This window comes from Cornus florida, unplaced genomic scaffold (assembly GCF_030987335.1).
Source record: "Cornus florida cultivar Cherokee Brave unplaced genomic scaffold, ASM3098733v1 CherokeeBrave_3.0.0_Hap2_Chr05, whole genome shotgun sequence".
NCBI lineage: Eukaryota > Viridiplantae > Streptophyta > Magnoliopsida > Cornales > Cornaceae > Cornus > Cornus florida.
In genome coordinates this window covers 90,117,770-90,141,313 of record NW_026775575.1, presented here as the reverse complement: position 1 = coordinate 90,141,313, position 23,544 = coordinate 90,117,770, and the positions used below count along the sequence as shown (strand labels likewise).

General features: G+C 35.9%; 2 protein-coding genes across 4 annotated transcripts; both read left to right on the top strand.

Moving 5' to 3' along the window:
* Nucleotides 1-2,643: 2,643 nt before the first annotated feature.
* Nucleotides 2,644-14,285, top strand: LOC132307538 (uncharacterized). Of its 3 annotated transcripts, none has more exons than XM_059805336.1 (8): nt 2,645-2,816; nt 4,697-4,955; nt 6,569-6,692; nt 9,255-9,601; nt 9,706-11,413; nt 12,216-12,472; nt 12,951-13,054; nt 13,944-14,285. In XM_059805336.1, the coding sequence occupies exons 1-7, from the start codon at nt 2,740-2,742 to the stop codon at nt 13,020-13,022; spliced, it is 2,844 nt and encodes a 947-aa protein (XP_059661319.1). In that variant the 5' UTR covers nt 2,645-2,739; the 3' UTR covers nt 13,023-13,054; nt 13,944-14,285. The 3 variants fall into 3 exon arrangements, with proteins under 3 accessions (XP_059661321.1, XP_059661319.1, XP_059661320.1); XM_059805337.1 differs by having other exon boundaries at nt 13,937-14,285; XM_059805338.1 differs by lacking the exon at nt 12,951-13,054 and having other exon boundaries at nt 2,644-2,816.
* Nucleotides 14,286-16,929: 2,644 nt separating this feature from the next.
* Nucleotides 16,930-21,697, top strand: LOC132307537 (DNA-directed RNA polymerases II, IV and V subunit 12). The gene is made up of 4 exons (XM_059805335.1): nt 16,930-17,058; nt 17,482-17,533; nt 17,718-17,810; nt 21,262-21,697. The coding sequence occupies exons 2-4, from the start codon at nt 17,494-17,496 to the stop codon at nt 21,282-21,284; spliced, it is 156 nt and encodes a 51-aa protein (XP_059661318.1). The 5' UTR covers nt 16,930-17,058; nt 17,482-17,493; the 3' UTR covers nt 21,285-21,697.
* Nucleotides 21,698-23,544: the final 1,847 nt, after the last annotated feature.

Here is a 23,544-nt window from a genome sequence, read left to right as displayed (position 1 = left end):
GCGGGCACTATTCATGTGAATAGTAACTCATGGTTTTTTTTTTTTCACCCGCGGGTACTGTTCCTGAATAGTTTATTTATTTATTTATTTTTGCACCCGAGGGAATAGTACTCTTCCTTTTATAAGGGAATAAATTATACGAGTTTCGTCCCTTTAGTAAGGGAATTGAACTTTACGAGTTTTACTCAGCTCACCTCTTTAATAAATGATTTTTATTTACTATCCCTTATTGTAAGGGGATATTAATTATGGGATTCATCCAACCCAGGTCCTTGTAGTACAGGACATTCATTTATTATCCTTATATTACAGGATATGGATTACGGGATTCATTCAACCCGGGTCCTGATAATACAAGATACTTATCCCCTATAGTCCAGGGATATAGATGACAGGATTCATTCAACCCGGGTCCTTGTAATACAGGACACTCATTTACTATTCCCTTATAGTACGGGGATACGGATTACGGGATTCATTCAGCTCGGGTCTTTGTAATACAGGACACTCATTTATTATCCCCTTTTAATACGGGGATACGGATTACGGGATTCATTCAGCCCGGGTCCTTGTAATACAGGACACTCATTTACTATCCCCTTATAGTACGGGGATACGAATTACGGGATTCATTCAGCCCGGATCCTTGTAATACAGGACACTCATTTACTATCCCTTATAGTACGGGGATACTGCACGTATAAACTAAAAGGAATTTTATTAAAGACCATCATTATTAAAAACAAAATAACACGTGATGGAGCTACCCTCTATTTAAAATGATTAACTAAGATGCCCCCAGTCTTTATTGTGAATGACTTGATAAGGCTAATTCCAGCCGCGAGACAATTTCTAGTCGGTATACTTATCTGAGTCATTCTCATGATATGTGCTGTCACTCTGACTGAAGAACGATTTCTTATATTTGGTATTTTTTTCATCCCTGGCGAGAGGGGCTGGCCTTTTCTTGTCCTCTCCTTCTTTCCGTGTACTCATGATGTCTTTAGCGTTGATGTGTTTTTGCGCTCTGACTAGCACCTCTATCATGCTGGTGACAGGTTCTTTTGATAAGGAGAACAAGAATCTGGAGGTTTGGAGTCCTCATATGAAAGCGGTCAAAGCTACCTTGTCGTCCGCTTCTTCTACCTGCAACATCTCTGCGTTGAATCGGGTGATGTATTCCCGAATTGACTCTTCCTTTTGTTGCTCCACGGTAAACAGGTAGGTAGCCGGTCTCTATGCCTCTGACCTGCAATGAAGTGGCTCACAAACTGCTTACTCAATTTTTCGAAGGTGTTGATGGTTCCTGGCTTCAACTTGTTGAACCAAACTCTCGCTGATCCCTTAAGTGTAGTGGGGAAAGCTCGGCACATGATTTCATCAGCCTCAACAGTTGGCGCCGTCTGTGGGAATCACGATCCCTATTTATGGCTGTCGATTGGAATCAAAATCATTTCGCTGATATCGATGGTTGACCTTATCTTCCGCTTGTGCGAAATCATATGAGATTTATTACCAGATTTGTTAGGATATGATTTAATCCTTTTGACCTCCTCTGATTATAGTAGGATTATTCTTACTTGTTGAATCACGTCAGATTTGATTTCATTATCCTTGATAATGAAATCTAATCAATCGTATCGAGGGTAGGATAGGTTTATATTTTTTCCTATTAGAAGGAAACACAATTTTTGTGAACAATAAAAGAACATGAATTTAAGATGGAAATTAATAAAATGAGATTTTCATTAAATATTTGACATTTAAAGAAGTATTGTTAAAGAGGTATGGATCGACGAACTGGATAAAAAAAAAAAAAAAAAACTAAAATTTGATCATAAAATGGTTGCCTTCATCCAATCCCGAGGTAATGAAAAAAAATAATAAAAAAGAAAACTAGTGTTTAACCGGAGAAAACCCAATTATTATTCTTTTTTTCAATTTTTTGTTTCATCTCCCTTATCTTTCAGCACCATTCTCTACCCGACAACTACATTGAGCAAATAATGTTTTGGAATCTCATCAGTCATCTCCAGTTCCTATCATAAGCATGAAAAATCTGAACTTTTAAGGCGCACTCACATGGTCCAAAAGATCTGAACTTTTAAGGCTGCACTCCCCCCCCCCCCCCCCCCCCCCCCAAATCAGGCGTTCACTTACACATTCGTTAAAGAATCAAAGCACAACCAATTTCACATGCATCATTACTAAATTAAACCATTACTTACAGTGACCACATCAAAGCAAAATGTCTTTGGGTCGAAAAAAAGTAACACAATACCTTTTGATAGGTGTTGTGTTTTATCAAAACCAACAAATCTAGAACTTGAATGAATCGGTTATGGTGAAATTAACGCATCGCCTTTAAATCAGCAAAGAGAGTATCAAGAGAGAAGAGAAAAAATCATGCCCTAAAATAACAAGATCGGTGTAAAGGCTAGAATGAGAAAGATAAAACTGAAGGTTATTTTGGATCATAAAAAATATAAATAGTGTTTTAGTATAATTTTATAGTTAGTTTCAAAAAGTTAGGAGTTAAATCAGTAAATCTGTTAGTTTGAATAACTTAGTATTTTTTAAAATATATAAAATTAATTAATTGGTGAATTTTTAAATTTTCCCTTTATAAATCTATCAGAAAAATAAAAAAAGAAAGGGTGCCTGTTGCCTAACACAACAGAACAGGGAGATCAGTGAGCCCGACGACAAGAGAGAGATAGAGAGACTAGTGAGAGAAACATGAGGGAGGAGGTTGTAAGCTCTCTGGGAGATCCGTTATTGGCCCCAAAATCATCTACTCCGACCCCTGCTGCTAGGTACCATCTGCTCTCCTTTCTCCTCCGGTTGTTTCTATTCAATCCGCCCTAGGGCAAACCTATATATATATATAGTGACATTGATTTGGGGGTTTGCTTGCTTTTCAAACGGTTGTTTCTATTCAATCCGTCCCAGGGCAAGCTTATATATATATATATATTTAAGATATATAGTGACATTGAATTGGGGTTTTGCTTGCTTTTCAAACGATTGTTTCTATTCAATCCGCCCTAGGGCAAGCCTACATATACATATTTTAAAGAGATACAGTGATTAATGACATTGAATTGGGCTTTTGCTTGCTTTTCAAATGCTTGTTTCTATTCAATCCGCCCCAGGGCAACACCATATGCATATCAAATAGTGATGAGTGACATTGAATTGGGTTTTTGCTTGCTTTTCAAACGGTTGTCCACGTGGCTTGATTTCTATAGCTGAACAGTGAATATTGTGCTCCGTTTGGTTGCCCAGGAAACCTAAGAGAAAGAATTGGGGTTTATGGTTTAAAACCGAGGAGTTTAGGATTCTTATCAAAATGGTCCAAACTTACACAAGACTGAAGTTTGAACTTTTCCATTATCTTAGTTGTTCTATTAATTAGAGGGTAAAAGAGGCTGTGGGGTATCTCCAGTTCGCATACAAAACTGCGTTTTTTTCTTTCAATTTTTTTGTTTGTTTGTTTGTTTTGGAAATTAAAGGGAAGGAATGAAAATCATCACTGAGCAGTAGCCTGAGTGGCATCTGTTCAGGGTGTCTGAGCTTTCGAGTCGGAATTGGGTCAAAGATAGTTCCTTTCTGTTGCGCTTATCAACAGAAAGAGCAGCTCGATTAATCAATCAATGATATAGAGATGCAGTTTACTATGTGCTTTTTCCTTTCTGTGTGTGCTAAAATTATGGTTCTTGAATGAGAACTTTCTTAAGTTGAGGTTATTTTTTATTTGAAAGGTAGTTAAGTTGTGAGGTTATTGGGTCTTACTTAAGTTGAGGTTATAGGATGATAAAGTGTTCTAGGTTTTCTACTTCCTCATGGAAGCTATTTTTCTTTGTATAATTACTTATTTCACCTTGTGCACAAGTTTAATGGACTTGTGGTCAACTCTAATAAACTTTTGACATTATCTTTCAATTAATACAAAGACAATATTATATGATACTGTTCCATTTCTTTCCTTGTGGAATAAATTAGAAGTACAAATCTTAAAAAAGATATGCAAGAATGAAGATTATGTCATAGTTATGTGCATTGGACAAAGCTTCAGATATTTTATATCTTTCTCTTTGAATAAGATCTCAATTCCAGCCACGGTTTCATTAGATATCTTCCAACCAGCTTTTCTACACGTATGTGGTGAAGTATTTTGGAAGAATGTCTAGGAATTCCCATCTCAGGATTTAGAATCTCCCGTCAATGGTATGGAGTCAAATGCTAGAAAATTATTGTACTTGTCAAATAAAAAATAAGTAAAATACAGTTGTTGAGAGCAGGGAAATAGGTTTACGGGCATGCTGAATTGTCAGCAGAAATGAGGTTTACACATGTAGCTTCTCTATATTTGTTTAAAGGTGGACATCTCTCTGTGAGTTTGTGGACGTGTTGCCCTGTTGCATGCTGACAGATTTATATATATAAGTTACACATTCTCTAACAGCTTAAGCTTTTGGAGTAGATGGTAGTTAACATGTAGAAACATCATAAACTGCGAGCGTAATGGAGATTGGAGGTTCAAATTTTTAATTTGACTATTTATGTTGAAAGGAAGAGCTCTAGCTATCACGTGAGCAAGATGGAGCATAGTTGTGAAAATTTCTTCATTTTTAAGTTGTACAAATAATTTTGCATGTGTTAACTATTTCTTGATAACCTTTCTTTCTATCAGTTCCGCAGGGGCATCATCTCCTGCTGGTCCGGCAAATGTTGGCAGTATAGACTGGTTGGGTCATGGACAGGGTTCCAAAGCAGGTTCTCTATCCCACATTGGTTCACAGCACCTCTGGACTTCATTGAGCACAAGTGCTGGTGGTTCTGCTCTTGGTTCCTCACAACCTTCTGGTCCTTCTTGTAGACCATGGGAAAGGGGGGATTTACTGAGGCGTCTTTCTACATTTAAGCCTGCAAATTGGGTTGGAAAGCCCAAGGTTTGCACCTGAATTAATTTCCATTAATGGACGGATCATGCATGGGATTTAATTGCTGAACTTTAATCCATAACTTGTATTTGCACAAATAAATGGACTGAAACCTATGTATGTAGTTATTTTTCAGTCTTTCTGATGTAGAACTGATTGCTGAAGCCTATATGACCCGTTTGGATCGCCAAAAGGCAAACGGGCGGGTTGATACAGTTGGATATTGCACAGTTGGACAATTAGATCCAACTCCTGTTGTTTGTGGAGCCACAAATTAGGCTAGCTGTCTTTACTCCAGGGGTCTACCAGATTCCAAGACAACTGATTTGCATACTGCATTTTGGTAGCCAGAAAATCTGCCCAGCCTGTTTTGCTTCACGTCCCCCAGCAAATTCACGTAGTTTCACGAAATATGGGTTCATATCCCCCAAGAATCCCACCTCTGTACACTGGGAGAATGACCCAGTTAATGTTGCAGTTCTTACATGGTTCTCCCTGTATGGTCCATATGGATGTTCAATCGAAATTTTATTTTCCCAAAACATCTTTTATCGGTTTCCTTCAATGTGCTCTACCAGGGACTTTGGCTCTGAATTCTTGATCTTTTGAAGTTTATGATTTTTTGGATGAAAATAGCACTACCATGTTTACTGAGCATGTTCACTCACACCAAAATTTTAGTTATCCACACACTTGCTAAATGGTACATGTCGACTATTGAGTCATTTTTGTCACCGCATGTTTTGCACATGGAATTGAACTGCTCATTTAAGCCCTTGTGCTTCAGTTTCGGAAGCAATCTTTGTATTTGGTTAATCTACCAGCTTATAGACTCTTGCTGGTTCATGATTTTTTGGATGAAAATAGCACAACCATGTTTACTTGAGCATGTTCACTCACACCAAAATTTTTCTCATTCACACACTTGCTAAATGGTATATGTTGACTGTTGAATCATTTTTGTCACCTCGTGTTTTGCATATGGGATTGAACTGCTCATTTAAGCTCTTGTGCTTCAGCTTCGAAAGCAATCTTTGTTTTTGGTTAATTGTTTGCATTTTATGTCCATGACATGCATGTCTTCTGATTAAGTGATTATAGATATCAATCTACCGGTTTTCAAACTCTTGTTGGTTCATTACACAAATGAAAATAATGTCCGAAGAAGATAGAGGTAAAAAGCTTTAACTCTTATAATAACAAGACGAAGTCCAAATACCCCTGGGGAAAACGTAGCTTACATCAATAGCAATCATACAAGAGCGACAGGAGAAGAAACTGGGCTTCATTTTTTGGCCATGAAATTTGTGTAATTTGCCGAGTCTGATGGAAATCGTGAGAGAGAAAATTCCATGCTCTTTTGAATCATGAGTTCTACATGGTTACACTACTCGTTTTCTGGTTAGTTAAGATGTTCAATTAAAAATCAGTTTATAGAGCCCATAATGGATTCCGGTGCCATTTATCATAAGTGCTTGATTTCACCATATGTTCTTTTGTTTCTTTTTATTTATTATTGCTCCAAATATTTTCCTACATTCTATATTTAGGTATTTATCATTTCATCAGCTAACTATTTGTGCATTTAAACCTCAATTCATTTGCTGTGATGTTACTCACAGGTTGCCAGTTCACTGGCTTGTGCCAGAAGAGGCTGGATAAATGTTGGTGTTGATAAAATTGAATGCGAGTCATGTGGTGCAAACCTGAATTTTATTTCATCAGCTTCCTGGTTGTCTGAGAAAGGTGAAATTTGCTGTTAATCCAGTCTATTAAGTGATTTCTAACCATGCATGGATAATTGGAGATCAAGAAATACCCTTTTAGCACTTTTTTGTTCTGGTTATTGAGGTTTCATGTTTAATAATCATGCAATCCTGAAATGTTATTTGCAGGGTTACAATTTATGTTATGGAAATTTCAGGGCATTTAAAATCAATTGCCATCTTGGCATAGTACTTTGAGGCTACCTTAGCATGGGGATATCAATAAAGATATAGGTAATTGTAGATGCAATTTTCAATGGAACTATGGGATAGTATTCAGAGCTATCTATATTGAAATTTTGCAAGCAAAATGCATGCATGACAGCCATGCGGTTTATAAGGAGCAAAACTTATGCTACGATGAGTATATGAGAAACGTCAATCCTTATAATGGTTTTTTGGGAGCAAAATGTATGTGATAATGAGTATATATAGCACATAAATTTTTTAGTATATTTCGCAATGCCTCAACATCAATTTAAATAGGTTTGACACTTTGACTCTCCCCCAAATTACTTGATAAACGTGATTTGCCATTTTGTGCATGGGATTAGTGACCACCGGTTCCACCCAAACTGGGTTGGAATACCAAGGAATAAGAACATAGTTCTGTGTAACATCATCAATTACCATGTACTTGCATTAATTATAGCCTATTTGTATTATGTGAACTGGATACTACTTACAAGAGAAAATGCCATTGCTTGAATTATATACGAGTTGAATACTAGGTATGATATTAACTCTAGTTTCAGTATGCATAATTTACTATTTTGACATAGAATTACTATTAGACTATTTGTTCATTAGAAAAAAATTCAGAAAATATGCTTTACTCCACCATGTCAAATGTCACCCATATTCAATATCTCTATCTTTATTGAATAATTCAATGATAAATAGGAACTTGGTTATCTCTTCAGAGCCATCGATATTTCCTTGGATATCCGGCCAACCTTTCGAAACTAGTCCTCATAACTCTTTTGAATTTTTTTCATTGCTCTCATAACTTGACAGTTTAACTGTTTGATCTTGCCATCTTGGTACTTCGTTCCTGCTACAAAAACGGTGAATCTGGTCGTCTGATATGTTACGTATATGGGCTTAGCAATGGCGCCTAAAGTTCCTGTGTCGACACTGATATGCGATTTGTTCTGACACAACGAGATTTCTTGGATATGTCTGACTTTTAGGTGGGAGAGAACGGATACAGTTGGAGGATGGATGTGTATCACCTACACACATGAACTTGAAAGTCTCCATCCATTTTACTATAGAATAAAGATGTCTGGTGGTTTGTGTACTTATATAATGGGGGGTTACTTGATCATTTGTTGATGAGTTTGTAAGCTTACCTTAAAAATCTGATTGAACAACTATTATGAGAGATCCCCAGATGTTGAAATTTCATTGGTATTTAAGGTAGAAAACTACAAGGCTTACAACTGTAAGACTTGCCAAAGCATCTTCCTTAAATTTTGTAAAATCTTCCATTATAGGATAGTTGGAAGCGTCCTCCATATGAAAATATATAATACTCATCTGTCACTTTAGGGCTTCACCGTTTTGACCCGAAGAGACCCTTAAATGACAGATATATCTATATGCCAGCAGAGGACAGTATACAACTAGATGCCACCATGGCATAAAGCTTCAAAAGTCTGCAGTAGTCCGTCAGCAGGCTTACTAGTCCTATGTTGTAATTTTAAACCTGAATATAGTTATTTCTCCATATTTAATAAACCACAAACACACACATATTTAATAAAATCAATAATGGTCATATGTTGAAGGAAACATTTATGTAAATAAGAAATTAAGGAGTGGCAGTATCTTAAATGGGATATCATGTATCTATACATGTAGGGAAGTAATATAATGCCTAACAAAAAGAAAAAAAAAAAGGTAATATAGAACTCTTGTTTCAATTAGAACCTCATAACTATAATATGTAATTCAATTCTTCATCAATTGCTACTATAAGTTTGAGTATTCATTTAGAGTAATTAGTATTTTTTTGCTTAAATTGTTGATTAAGTTGGAGAGTGCATTGTTGCAATGTTTTGTGTACTGTCTGCAAGTACCTGTACCCAATTTTGGATTCATTTTTAGCTGAGTCCATATTTTATAATTTGAGGGACGGATGAATCCAACCCCTAGATGTGCACCTTCATGGTGGCACTCATAGCCACTTCGCTCAAAGCAATCATACTTGTAAAAAAAAAACAAAAACAATAATATTTTTTCTGAATTACCACATCTTGCTATTTGAAAGATTTAATTCTTGTGAGGTCACTTGCTTCTATAGGCTAATGACATGATATGACTTGTCAGTTGTCACACCAAAACAAGCTTAAATGAAAGACATGCTTGAATAATTCTTTGCATGATTGTTTCTGGCACTTAAACATTACCATTAGCAATACCAATTCTGTAGCAACAATCACACTGGTATTTCCCTTTGCCTTGTCCGCAGCATTAAGATTGAACTGCATGCTTACTGATGGCTGATATTTCCATCTCTCAATTATCTTTGGTGAAGCTGATAGTGCTGGGAAAGACTTTGCCAAACAGCTAGATGGAGGGCACAGAGTCACTTGTCCTTGGCGAGGAAACAGCTGTGCTGAAAGCTTGGTGCAGTTTCCTCCTACTCCACCATCGGCCCTGATTGGGGGTTATAAGGATCGCTGTGATGGACTCTTGCAGTTTCTCTTTCTCCCGGTTGTGGCTACGTCTGCAATTGAGCAGATGCGGGTTTCAAGAGGCCCCGAAATTGATCGCTTTCTGGTTCAGTCACATTCATTCACAATTGGGGAGTCTGGCTTTAAGGCCGAGAATATCTCTGGAACGGAAAATTCCAGAGAAGGAGCCTTCTATATATACTCTTGTGTAAGATATTAGAGTACTCATTTATGCTTGTAAGCAGGAATTGCTTTAATTAATATGTTGTATTAGTATTCTGATTTCGTCACATTTTGTTTTCTCCATTTTAGGCTCAGAAGCTGATAAGCCTGTGTGGATGGGAGCCAAGATGGCTTCCAAATGTCCAGGACTACGAGGAACATTCTGCTCAATCAGCTAGAGATGGATGCTCAATTGGTCCTACCAAGGACTCTGGTCATCTGCAAGATCCTGGCCCCAGCAAAAAGGCATTCTCCGCGTCAACAAAAAAGGGTTCTGCGAAGAATGTACTAGGTCCAGAGTCTAAATCCAAATCTAGGTCACCTTTGTTAGATTGTAGCTTATGTGGAGCCACAGTCAGAATCTGGGACTTCCTGACTGTTGCTCGTCCTGCTCGTTTTGCTCCCAATAACATTGATATTCCTGAAACAAGCAAGAAAATGGCATTGACACGTGGAGTGAGCGCAGCAAGTGGAATCGGCGGATGGGTTGCTACTGATGGTATGGAAAAAGAACAGACTGAGTACAATGATGAAGCTGCAACAACAGATAAGGGGAAGAGGTCAAATGTTGGGGTGGATTTAAATCTAACGATGGCTGTTGGATTATCCTCTACGCAGTTGCATATGACAGCGATGACTGAACAATACCAAGGCACTAATATGGGAAGGGATCTATTTATTGGTCAGCCTTCAAGCAGTGGGATCGGTGACCGTGCAGCTTCATATGAATCAAGAGGTCCCAGTAGTCGTAAGCGAAATTTAGATGAAGCTGGAAGCACAGTTGACAGGCCACATTTGGTGATGCAACCGGCAGATAGCATTGAAGGGACTGTCATTGACCGGGATGGTGATGAAGTAGATGATTATAAACTATACTCAGCTGGCCCTTCAAAACGTGCCTGTGACTCTAATGTTTTTGAAGCCTACCATTCATCATATGGGAGAGATTCATCTGGTGCTGGTCCAAGTCATTCTTTTGGTTTCGAGATAGAAACAGATGCTCACATAACTGACCCTTACTCCCTGCGAAATGAACAAGCTTTTGGTGTTCCATCAACTAGAGGTCTAACACGTGTATCTTCTGTTATTGCAATGGATACAGTTGGTCACAGTGAAGACAATGATTCAATGGAAAGTGTTGAAAATTATCCCGGAGGTCTTGATGATGTCCAATTCCCTTCTGTATTGCTGTTTAAAAATTCAGATGTGAATGACGCATCAGAGTTGAACTACAGTAACCAAGCAGAGCAAAGTACTTGTCCAGGTGCAATAAGAATTGCTGGTGAGATGGGTGTTAGCAGCACAAATGATTGTGACGAGGTATTGAATACAGATACTGGAAGTGCCCATGTGAGGGACGGGCCTAGCTTTGGCATTAGTGGAGGGAGCATCGGAATGGGTGCTAGTCACGAAGCTGAGATCCATGGGACTGATGTTTCCGTCCATAGAGCGGATAGCATTGTTGGCGATGTGGAACCAATTGCTGAAGTCACTGAAAATCAAGGTCAAACTGGTGAATATGCTCCAGATCCTGGGCAAATGGGTGACTTTGTCCCCGAAGAAATGGATAGAGTGGATCGTCGCGGTGATACTCAAGATCTTATGTCTCAGTCTGTAGGTAAGGCAGATAGTGGCTCGAAAATTGTTGGTTCAGCCAAGGCTGAATCTGTTGAAAGCGGTGAGAAGACCAGTAATATGCGCATATCACCCCATGAGAACAGTGTCCATCCTTCCCTCTCTTGCAATGCTATTGTCTGTTCTGGTTATGTAGCATCCAAGGAATATATGACTCGGATAGGTAATTATATTGCATCTTCTTCTTTCTTTTTCTATGGTGTCAAGGTTTCTCTCTCTCTCTCTCTCTCTCTCTCTCATTCAATAATATGTATGTACAAAGAACATTAAAGGCTTGAATATAACGTAATAGTTAGTAAAAGATGCCAGTTTTATACAGAATTGGATATCTCCCCATGTTGATGAAATGACATTCTCAGAGAAAGTCGAATGTGATATCTATCATCAATTAGGGATGTAAAATCTAGATATTTCGGGATGCTCTTGAATGGTATTTTGTTTACTTAGACGATTTGAAGCTGGCTGTACCATTTCATAACCATCAGTGGGCATCATGCTCTTCTCTAAATCATTCATTGAAAATACCTGGTTAAGATGAACTCAGAACTACCAAAAATGTTTTTCAAGTTCCTTGTATTAAAGAAGCAACAAATACTTGACCAACTAGAGTTGTGGATACTTTGGAGTTGTATAATTGAGTTATAGGTGTGGTTCTTATCTAAATTGTATGTTATTTGTGTTCTGACACCTTTTCTTGACTCTTGAGTGGATCATTTATTTTTAAAATAACTTTAAAAAAATCTGTGAAATCTACCACTGATATCATCACTTATTATTTTGAATTTTAAGGGCATTTTGCTATTCTGATGTGTATCTGCATATGGAGTATCATCACTGAAAAAAAAATAATATCAATATTCTTGTTTAGACACATATTAGGGAAAGGGTGCATGCTTAAGGTCAAGCCTTTTTGCTTTTATTTTCTTACCATGTTATGGCTGTTGTTGGACATGAAAAATTTTCAGATCCTCCAAACGGAGAAAGCAACTATGAAGAAGCCGTTGAGTTTGATCCAATCAAGCATCACAATTATTTCTGTCCTTGGGTGAATGGGAATGTTGCTGCAGCAGGCTGTAGTGGTAGCAGTGGCTCTGATACTGGTGCTAGTGCAATAGCTCTTTGCGGTTGGCAGCTGACATTAGATGCCTTGGATGCCTTCCAGTCCCTTGGACATGTTCCAATCCAGACTCTGGAATCTGACTCAGCTGCATCTCTGTACAAGGTTTCTTGGCTTCTACCCAGTTGTATCTCTTTAAGGGTTTCTTCTGAGCAGTGTCTTGCATTATCCTCTAATTAGCATCTCACATCTTTTGTGTGTGTGTGTGTTTTTTTTTTTTTTTTGACTTGCAATTTTTCTAGTTTCATGCATTTGGAGGATACAGGCAAATTTTATTTATTTTTCTCTCATTCGAAGTTAATTTTCTTTACATGGATAGCATGGACCCTTTCTCAGTTAAAAAGGAAGAATTAAGTGGGTGTCCAAAATGATATTTTGAATTGTCCACTCAACCATGCATAACTGATACTGCTGTTCTTAAACGTACATCCTTTTGTTGAACATAAATGATCTCATGCAGCCCATTCACATATTTCTGATCATGTAATGTGCCTTATATATCTTCCTGTCTTTCTCACTCACTAACCACGCACTCTGATGTTTGAAAATTCTGGGTGACATCACCTGACACGACTTCTGGCAGGATGATCATCTAACTCCCAGTCGCAAGCTCTTGTCCCGCCACTCTTTTAGCAAAAGCCGTGGACAAAACTGAATTTGAAGCTCAATTCAGAGTATTATGAAATGGTATCTGCTTTCATCTGTAATTGAACTTCCTGTGACAAGTCTTTTGTGACCATAATTTTTTCTTACTGTCTATATAATAATATTACCATCCTAACAAACTATTTTCTGACGATTCTGTGATTGTATAAATCGGAATATTTTTCAATAATCTTATAATTGATGCCATATTTAGGAAGTGGAGTCGTGATAGAAGCTATTTGGAATACACTGACCGACTTCCATTTTGTGGGATGTCAAAACTACTTGCTCGCATTATTTTTCCACATTTAGTTCAGTAATAAAATTACAACTTGCCCAAATAAGGTGTTAATACTCGAAGGAAAGGTGATTAATAGACTTAAAAAAAACAATGTGGTTTTGATTATATTTGGATGACTATAAGTTTCTTGGTCGTATACTCATTGCGTCATTTGTGCTTGAAGTACCTTAGATTGTTGTTCTACTGCTGTTGTGTGATGTTATATGTTCCTAAACATAATAGCATACAACAGATGGTTTGTTCACCAATTATGCAGTTACAACTTAAAATATGAGTGTATAATATGATGGTTACCAACCTTGCTAGGTGAGGATGTAATCTTTGTCATTAACATATTTTTTCCCTTCTTTTTTTCCCGAGTTCGTATTGTGTATGTATATTAAACCTGCATCTCACAGACTCTTGGTTAGTATGTTCTAGTACTTTTGTTGCTTTTGAGGCAGAACCTTGAACTATCACTCGAGCAGTAGTACGACTTTAGAGATGCTAGGCAAACAGTGGTATAAAAATTCTGCATTCTGTTACTGTGCATCATCATTACTAATGAATGGTCCTCTTTCTTATTATGTGCTCAAAATTTTCTTGCAGTCGTGTTTGCATTTTGCCATGCTTAATATCAGTAGTTTGCAGGTTATGCAGCGGTGAAGCAATCAATGAGAAGCCAACTGGTCATTGTGGCTGCCACATTTGGGATTTGAGAAATTCTAAGATATGATCTAGAATGGAGCTAGAAAGTTTCCTTTTTTTTACTTGGGTTTTTTCTTTTTTCTTTTTTCTTTTTAAAGAGTAATAGAAATGCGATTTGGCACTCAATGAGGTTGATTTGGTCATGACATTAGTTCAGCTGTTGGACAGATGCTAATGTTTTATCGTATAGGTTACTTATGTTTTTAGACATCGTGAAACTGAAATATATGATCGGTTCTTGGTTTTCATGATTTTATGCTAAATTCCTCATCTCTTTTGTAGCTATTGTGCTTGTTATCTTACAGTTTACAGTTGAAATTTGTGTGATATATATACATCTATGTGTGTGTAGAGGGAGATACTGAGCTTGTGCCTTTGTCGATTGGGCATGAGCTCTGTAAAGTGCCATCGGGTAACCTTTGACAGTTTGGTGAATCAATCCCCGGATGCCATGATATTCACTTACTATTTCCATTTTTTTGGTTAAACTTTTCATTGTATGTTTATTGAAACCGCTCACTAAATAAAGTTTGCCTTTCCGTTTTGTTCTTGATCATCCAAGGCATTTTTGAATTATCAAGTTTATAGTGAATATGCTCTTACCGAGCTCGTCATCATTTCCTTTGGAGAGCTCTTCTTTCTGTAGCTTGTCTCTTTTTATGTTTGCTAGGCATTTTTACGATTACTGGCATGCAATTTATTGATGCCCAAATTGTGTAACTATATATATATATATTGTATTTAACAGAGGGAAGCATTAATTTTAAATTTATTTATTTATTTTTGTAGAATATTTGTTATTTACCTTTCCGACCTTTTTTTCAAAATGTGCTAGAACCATTTTACAGGGATGCGATGTTTGCTCTACATAAATTTTAAAAAATATATATTTACCATAAATTTACTCCCAAAAAAAAAAGTGTAAAGAGTACATTATTTACCGTGAAATTTGCCGAAAAATTTACAAATATTTAATGCTTTTAAATCCATGAAATTATTTCTTCACTAATTTAATTTGTTTCAATATTAGCACCAAGGCTCTACAGAATTAAAACCCAGGATTGGGCTAGATTTGTGCATTAAGAGGTGGCTCTTCAGTCTTGAATGTTTGTGTTGCCCTGTCTGCGGTTCCTGTCTGCGGTTGGGTGCTCTGTTTCTGTTCTGTTCCTTTGTGTTGATGGTCATATTGGGTCATTTTCTCAAGTCCAACCGTGGTCAGTAAAATTTCCATTTTTTTTTTTTGACCAAAAAAACACAAATTAAGAGTTTTTATGAGTGCCCATTATTGAGATAAAATAGTTGTTGAGGAATGAAAACAAATCACCGAAAAATTGAAAAATGAGATAGAGAGAATTGTGTAGGCAAAGGGTATAGCTGTTGTGTAAAGAGAAAAAAAAAACATTGATACGGAGAGAAGAGACAGGAGCACATAAAATATTATAAAAATAAAATAGAATATATCCATATGATTCTCTATCCGTAAATAGAATAGATAGGAGCAGGTGGGAGTCACTAAATTCACTAAATTCAAGAATAAGGGCGTGTGAGTGTATCTTTTGTTAATGAAAAAAAAAATTATAATAATGAGATATTATTAAAAGAATAATGAAAAATTAGTTTAATAATAATTATAATATATAAACAAATCAAATGTAAATGCCACAATATCAAGAATTTTTTATTGGTATTCTCATGTGTATTTTTAACTTAGGGAAGTGGTATTCCACCAAAGATGGAGATTGTACCACCAGAATGTGATAAAGATGAACCATTATAGGTGGTTTTGCAGTTCATTCTCCATTCTTAATATAATACATGACTCTCTCCAGCACGGGGGAAAGGATTGTTACTCATTTTTTTTAACATCCTGCAATTGGCAACTTTTCCATTAAGTTTCTTTAGGAGAAATCTAAAGTCATCGTTGGCCAAGTGGAGTATTGGACGGCAGTAGAGTTGCAACTCGGGCGAGTTGGACGGACTTGGCGCATATAAAAAATCTTCTGTCCAAGCCCAGCCCGCCTTAAGCCTGAGCTGAGATGCCCAAGCCCAAGCCATACTTAATTAGTTCAGCTCGAGCCCGCACCAAGCCCGCCTCGGAAGAATTTATGTGTAAAAAATAAATCAATTTATGCTACACCCACGAACATGAAAATTTTAATATAAATCTTAAGAACACTACTAACTTGGCTACCAAAATCTTGTGATCTAACTATAGTAATAAATATATATAATATTTTCGGGCTCGGGTTGGGTTTCGGGCTTCATCAATATCAACATAAGCCCATACCGAATTGAATTCAGGCTCAAAATATATAACCCAGGCCCAAACCAAAACTAAAAACACATTGCCCAAGCCCACAAAATTTTAAACTGGGCTCGAGTTATTTCGGGTTGGGCCGGCCCGAGTTGCAGCCCTAGATGCCAGTAATGATTTTCAAAATCTTGCACCCCTCCTTAGACTCATCGAATTTGAACATATGTTAATATATATTTAAACTCATCAGAGACCGAGTTTGAACATGTGTTAACATATTTTTTATACTATTGTTGGATTTTACTGGTCCTGATATACGACCAAGAGCTGTAATTTAGTACATCTTCTCTGTTGATTGTTGAATTTCATGGCAAACAAAATAAAATGCGAGTGAAACTTATGGTAATGAAAAATTGAACTAAATTTGGACTACTAAAATTTACTCAGTTCATGACTACACATATTACAACAATGCCTAAGTTGTGGGTTTCGACTGTTCAATGGATCGAGCCAAAAATCCAAACCCGGACTGTGGGCCTTGAGGAAGTGGGCCAGGCGTGGTCTTTTAATTTCTTTTGCCTATCGTGGGCTTTTGTTCCTCCTGGCTTCTTAGGCCCAGTTACAGTTCACTTACCAAAAAAACATGTTTCAAGTTGTGGAAGCGGTAAAGAAGATAATTGGGCTGACCGCTCAGTAAGCATTGTAAGAATAGTTCCTCCATATTCACTATATAAATATCAAACCCTAACCACCCTCATTGACATATCAAACTACGCTCCTGCTCAATTCGGAAATCTGTCGCAGGTACGTCTTCTGTATCTCACTCTCTCTCTGTATCTATACATTGTGTATATATATTTATAGATCTATATCGACAACCCGATCACCAATCCGTTGCTGTTTGAATGGATATTTAATTATTTCAACTTATGGATTGGTACAAGATTTGTTATGGAAATTTCTCCTTCGAAAATATTGGTATGGGTTTTTTATTTCCTTTGAAGGTATGTGTAATTATGCTCTAAAAATATGAGAGAGGTTCATGTGGGAAGAAAACACTGTTATGGGTAAATATGCTGTAAAATTATGAAGTTATAGGTCCATGTGGGAAGACAACACTTTTATCATAATATATATACTGAATAATGCTTGATAGTTGTCCACCTGAATTTCAAAATTTGATGTAAGGTTAATTTTTTTTTTTTTGGTTATTGTCCGAATTTGAAGATTCCATCGTCAATGGATCCTCCACCAGAACCAGTTAGCTACATCTGTGGAGGTGTGCATTTAACTATCTCCCTAATTTTTCTCTATATATGCATCTATATACATATGTTTTTATTTTTTATATTTGTATGTAGTATCTACTTCACACACACGTGTGATACATGCGTATCAACATGTTCGTATTTTGCCACTGCTAAGTATAGCCTGAAATCCTCAAGATAAATTTCATTATGTAGATTGTGGACAGGAAAACACGCTGAAGCCTGGTGATGTGATTCAATGCCGAGAGTGCGGTTATCGCATCTTGTACAAGAAGCGAACCCGTAGAAGTAAGCTATATCCCAATAACTTCTCGTCCATTCTTTATTCTCTTGTTAAGAGTCTCATTTTTGCCATTCTTGTCTTTTATCTGTGCTACATTTAGTCTGCAATGGTTTTGACTTATTGCTGAAATCATTGGCTGGGAAATGACCTCTATGCTACGAATTTTTTTGATCATTATTCATCTATCACTGGCAATCACTTCTTTTTATTTTAAAGTGTCCATCTTAATGATAGGGTAAATGTGTTGGTAGGTAGTTAAGTAGAATTAGCGTCTTTCTTTATCATAATGGTATGTCATCATCAATGGTTAAACTTTTAATTTTTATCCTTTCTAAATTGCACCTTGTATGATATTTTGCTTCCATTTTAAAGTGCCTTATGGTCAACTTCTAGGTTACATAATTTTAAACTGCTTAATTAATAGGTGGTTAATTTATTCTTATGTCACCTAATGTTAGCATTTTAAAGCCCTCCCCTCCCACCAACTGGTATTTTTTGATATATGGATTTTGGTATCAAATAATGGAGGACGGATGTCAGGCTGAAAGCTGGTTTAGAATAATATCAAATCATGATGAATCATAATATGGTCCATGAAGTTAGGCCCATAAACAGTTGGGTGTAACACGGGTTAAGTTTCTGGTACTACCTTTTATATTATATATTTTTTGGGGGGCCCGGGAATTGAGGCTGGTTGTTGTTCTGGTACTTTATTTTGTTTTAGTTATGGGGTTGGGTATTAGTAAATGGTTTCCTTTCTCCACTTTTTTTCTTTCTTTGTTTCTTTCTTTTCTTTTACCTTATTATTATTGGAAAAATTACTTACACTTGAAAAGGTTGTGACATTGGAAATCCCAATATTATCGCCATATTAGGATAATTAGTGTGAACTTTTCATAGAATTTCTTCCTCATCTGCTAGAGACTCTTCCTTAGGATTATCCTTGCAGTCTGGAGAGACCTTGTATCCTCATTTCCCCTCTTTTTAGCGCCTCCTCCAGTTGCAGCTATGAGTTCTCCCACTTGCAGTCCCACTTGCAGTCCCACTTGCAATGATGCTTTAGTATCTTGCAGAAACCTTGTAAAGTATATCAGTGATTACGGAGTATAGCCAATATTGTTGAAGTGAAATACCGTTTTCGCTCCTCTACTCATAATATTTCATCCTTATTATATGTCACCTTGTTTTTTCTTTGTCCTCCTATACTTGTTCATGCATCTTGACACTATGTTGCTTTCTTTTTAACTTTCTATAATTATATTATTCTAATTTTTATAGTTATATTCAAGGTTCTACGGATCAGGATCCTACGTAGAAAAAGAAATAAAACTAAATTTTAAGATTAAAAAAAACCTTGAAAATATAAAGAGAATAAGCTTTAAACACAAAAGCATACAGAAATATATTCCAAATATAACAAACATGCATTTAGGGACGAGTTTACCCCTTAAGAATATACCATAAAAGTTAGATCCCTCAAACCAACAGAGCACCAATTCCATTTTTTTGTGAACATTTTAGCTTGTAAAAAGAAACTCAGAAAACAAAAGGAGAAGAAACAGAGCTGCAATCTGCTCTGTTGGGTAATAGTATAATTAGCCATAGAGTTTGGGGTCTACTTGTAAATACTCAAATACTTTTAAATATATATATATATATATATATATATATATATATATACATACATATATAAACAAAATTCTTTAGGATTCTCTGTATCGAGAGTATACTCCCCAAATATTATGTCTGTGTCTCTCTGTAGTTCTTTCTCTCAACATGGTATCAGAGCTCTGATACCATGTTGACAACCATCTACTCCAAAAGCTTAAGCTGTTAGAGTGGGTGTAACTTAAATATTTAAATTCTTCAACATGCTCTATTTGCAACTTTGCATATGTTCTTTAAAAATAAAATTAGAGGGAGAGAAAAAAAGAACAGAGTTCGTTTTCTTATTTCCGGAAAGAAAGAAAACGAACCAAATGAAGAAGAGTGAAGAACAGAGCAAAATAAAAAAAACCAAAGTTTTGAAGCAAAAAAAGGAAGAAGGATTAAGAGCAAAACAAAGCAGATATTCAGAGTAAAAAGTCGAATAAATTGGAACTTTTAAGCCTTATAAATGAAGACGACGAAAGCAAGAAGGAAAAGTGAAGAAGCTAAAGTTTTGAGGCCTACCTTGGAGGATTTGAGTTAAAGCTTGAAGGAGGATTAGATTAGAACTTTGCTGTGGAGTAAAACCTCAAATATCGAAGGTCGTGAAGTTCATCGGAGATCAGGCAACCAAGTCCCTAACTCTACCACAACTCTGTTGCCGTCTTGTGATAGCAAGAAGTTGAAAATGGGACTATTAACGAGCCGTTAGGGGTGCACACAATTTGGATTGTGGACTGGTATGGGAATATTTTGGAACCAAACTGTTTTTAACGGTTCCATAAAAATTGGAACCGAACCGTGAAATCAATGAAACCGAGCCAAACCAAACCGTGATAAAATGGATTGGTTTGGCTCAGTTCCACGGTTCTAGGCTTTTTTATAATTCAATCCAATATATATATAATTAAAAATATATATTATATATAATATAATTTTTTATTATATATTATGATTTATAGTTGAGTGGTTAAAATGTTAATCTTATTATTTTAATCATAATATATAAATATATATGCAATTTATAATAAGGTTCGGCTCGGTCTTGTAGAATCTAAAATCGTAACCAAACCGTTTGTAAACAGTTCCATTTTTTTAACCGAACCGAACCGAACCGAACCAAACCAAACTAAACCGTGAAAAAACTAGACCAAACCTACCTGCCCTGTTTGGTCCAGTTCGGTATATCGGTTTAACTGGTTTTTTGTGCACCCCTACGAGTCGTAAGCCTTTCTATTTTTCTTTTCTTTTCTTTTTTGCCCCTCCTAGTTTGCTTTTATGCTTAAAATCTTAGAACGAACTTGGGTCTTTTAATACAAAACAGGTTGCTAGCCCAAAGAATCCAAATGATCAATTGAAATAAATGAAGTGTCCATTTAAATCTGATCGGTAGGATCTTATGATTTTACCGGTGGTCTACCTATCCTATAACAATCCTGACCCAGAAAGGTTTTTTTATTTTTTATTTTATAGTGAATTGGATTGATTTGGCAACTTGGATCAAAGGGCATGATTATGTTAAAGATTCAGTATTAGTCCATCTATCTCCATTATTTTGGCCTCAATAATATCGAATGTGATTTCCATGGAAAAAGTTCCAACAGTATTGGAAGTCTCCAGTATCATTGATTTTCTTGCCCAATAACCAACTTCGTGAATTGAAACTTGTTGGCCCCTTGTGCTTGTTTTTGTTTTGGTAGGCTCCAGGATTAGTTCTATTTTAATATCTATTCCTTAAGCATCGCCATTTTAACATTAATTGTGACCATACATGTGCCATTTTAACATTAATTGCTTTGTTTGCTGCAGTTGTTCAGTATGAAGCACGCTGAAGAAAGGAGGGAAGGTCTCCATAGAAGTTGATATGGATTAGCTATTAAACATGTCTATTACTACCAGTGTGTGGTGATTAATTTTCCGTTGGATTACATGTATGGTCACAATTGCTAATCGATCAAGTAATATGACTTTGTGTTACGAGTATCTCGGGTGTGGTTGCGTTACGAGTTATGCTAGGACACCAAAAGAACCTCTAAAAAAACCAGTCTGGTACTAGTCGTGTTTGCAGATAATATGATGATGTCTTCTCTATTGTGGTAAATGGGATGTGTGTTTGGTATGGACTTATTGTTCTCGACCTTTCTTCACTACATTCATGGTTTGGAAACGTGTTAATACTCACAGGAAAGCTGATTCATATTGTTAACTTCCAAGGGACTTAAAAGAAACTATCTTGTTTTGATTATATTTGTATGACTATTTTAGGTCTTATACTCATCGTGTTACCTTTTTTTTATTTTTTTTAATTTTTTTATTTATCCAAATGTCATTTGTACTTGAAATACCTTAGATTGTTTGTTCTACTGTTGTTTTTGTGTTCCTAAACATAATAGCATACAACAGATGATTTGTTCACCAGTTATGCAGTTAAAGCCTAAAAATTAGTGTATTTAATGTTTTTAAAACCATTAATTTATTTCAATATTGGGATATGATTAAAAAAAAACAAAATATAATAATAATAAAAATATAGAAATAAATAATATGTAAATGCTACCGTATCAAGAATTTTTAATTGGTATCCTTGTTCCCTATATATGTGTGTTTTTCTAGAGTAAGAATTCTTTCTTGCATAGGGTCATGTACTTCACTAAAGATGAGATTGCACCATTATAAATTTACAAGTTAAGGTTTTCAAAATCTTACCTCCTCTTTAGACTCATCATGGACCGAATTTGAGAATATATATATTATTGTTGGATTTTACTCGTCCTGATATACTATCAACAAAAGAGCTGTAATTTAGTAGATCTCCTCTGTTTTTTTAGAGTAAAAAAGTGATTGTTTAATTTTCATTGCAAACAGAGTGAGTATCTGAATTAGGGCTATTTTTATAAAACTCTTGTTACTTTCAAATTTTGATCACAAACTTTTAATTTGTTTAAAAAAATCTCCTACACTTTAAAAAGTTATCGCATTGCCTCAATATTTATGTCCGACCCATTAACTGAGCTTCATTTCAAAATGACAACGAAAACACTAAAAAAAGAAAAGGAAAAAGAACAAATTGGTTTTCGAATGGTTCCATGACAAATGCGGTGAGGAGTCTGTAAGTATGCCAAGCTTCACATTGAAGTTCAGTTTTTGGGAATTAACTATTTGATTCATACTGTCAGTCATTTTGTTTCATTCAATGTATATGCCATAAATGGTTTCCTAAAACCCTAGTTCCAAGCTTCTGAAATTGTCTAGAAGTAGTTATTTTTCTTTCCAAGTGATTGTTCGCTTATTCTTTGATTTTAGAACTTGTATATATATTCATGATTTTCGTTTTTAGCTCCATTAGTTGATGATTGATTGATTTCTCATACAATCTTGAACAGTTGTATAATTTTTTTTTTTTTTTTTTTTTGTTAAAAGATAATTTCTTGTTCTTGTATACATATATATATATTACTTTTCACACTATTTGAACAAAGTGGCTGCCATTAAACTGACCCTATGGACTGGGTTAACTATTCGATCTTGCGCATGTTTTCCATTTCTTCTTGAAATATCATAAATCCTATATAAATGATTGTTTTGATGCATCATGGAAATTCTTTGAAGGCAAGAATCAAATCGGATCCAATAGAAGAGAGAGAAACGTTTTTTGTATTTTAGGGCGGAAAGGAAATAATGTTGTTGACGCACATCAAGGTCGGAAGTAAATTCGGACATTTTAGTCGGACATTATATCATTATTCTTTCATAAAATTTCTTTCTCATCTGCTAGTGACTCTTCCTTGGATTATCCTTGCAGCCTGGAGGAGCTTGTATCCTCATGGGTTTTTTTTTTTTTTTTTTTTTTTTTTTTTTTTTTTTTCGAGATAATTTTGCATCCTCATGTTTCCCTCTTTTTAGTGCCTCCTCCAGTTGAAGCAACAAGTTCCTCCCACTTGCACTAGATGGCTTTAGTATCTTGCAGAAACCTTGCAAATTAAGTATATCAGTGATATACTAAATTTCCGCCTCCTCTACTCATAATATTTCATCCTTACTATATTTGGCCTCCTTTTCTCTTCGTCCTCCTGTACTTGTTCGTGCATCTTG

Excerpts from the sequence above, each read along its gene's own strand:
- LOC132307538 (XM_059805336.1), top strand. The coding sequence starts at position 2,740 with ATGAGGGAGGAGGTTGTAAGCTCTCTGGGAGATCCGTTATTGGCCCCA. Across the intron at positions 4,956-6,568 it reads ATTGGGTTGGAAAGCCCAAG|GTTGCCAGTTCACTGGCTTG; the intron begins GTTTGCACCTGA and ends TGTTACTCACAG. Across the intron at positions 9,602-9,705 it reads CCTTCTATATATACTCTTGT|GCTCAGAAGCTGATAAGCCT; the intron begins GTAAGATATTAG and ends TCTCCATTTTAG.
- LOC132307537 (XM_059805335.1), top strand. The coding sequence starts at position 17,494 with ATGGATCCTCCACCAGAACCAGTTAGCTACATCTGTGGAG. Across the intron at positions 17,534-17,717 it reads AGTTAGCTACATCTGTGGAG|ATTGTGGACAGGAAAACACG; the intron begins GTGTGCATTTAA and ends TTCATTATGTAG. Across the intron at positions 17,811-21,261 it reads CAAGAAGCGAACCCGTAGAA|TTGTTCAGTATGAAGCACGC; the intron begins GTAAGCTATATC and ends TGTTTGCTGCAG.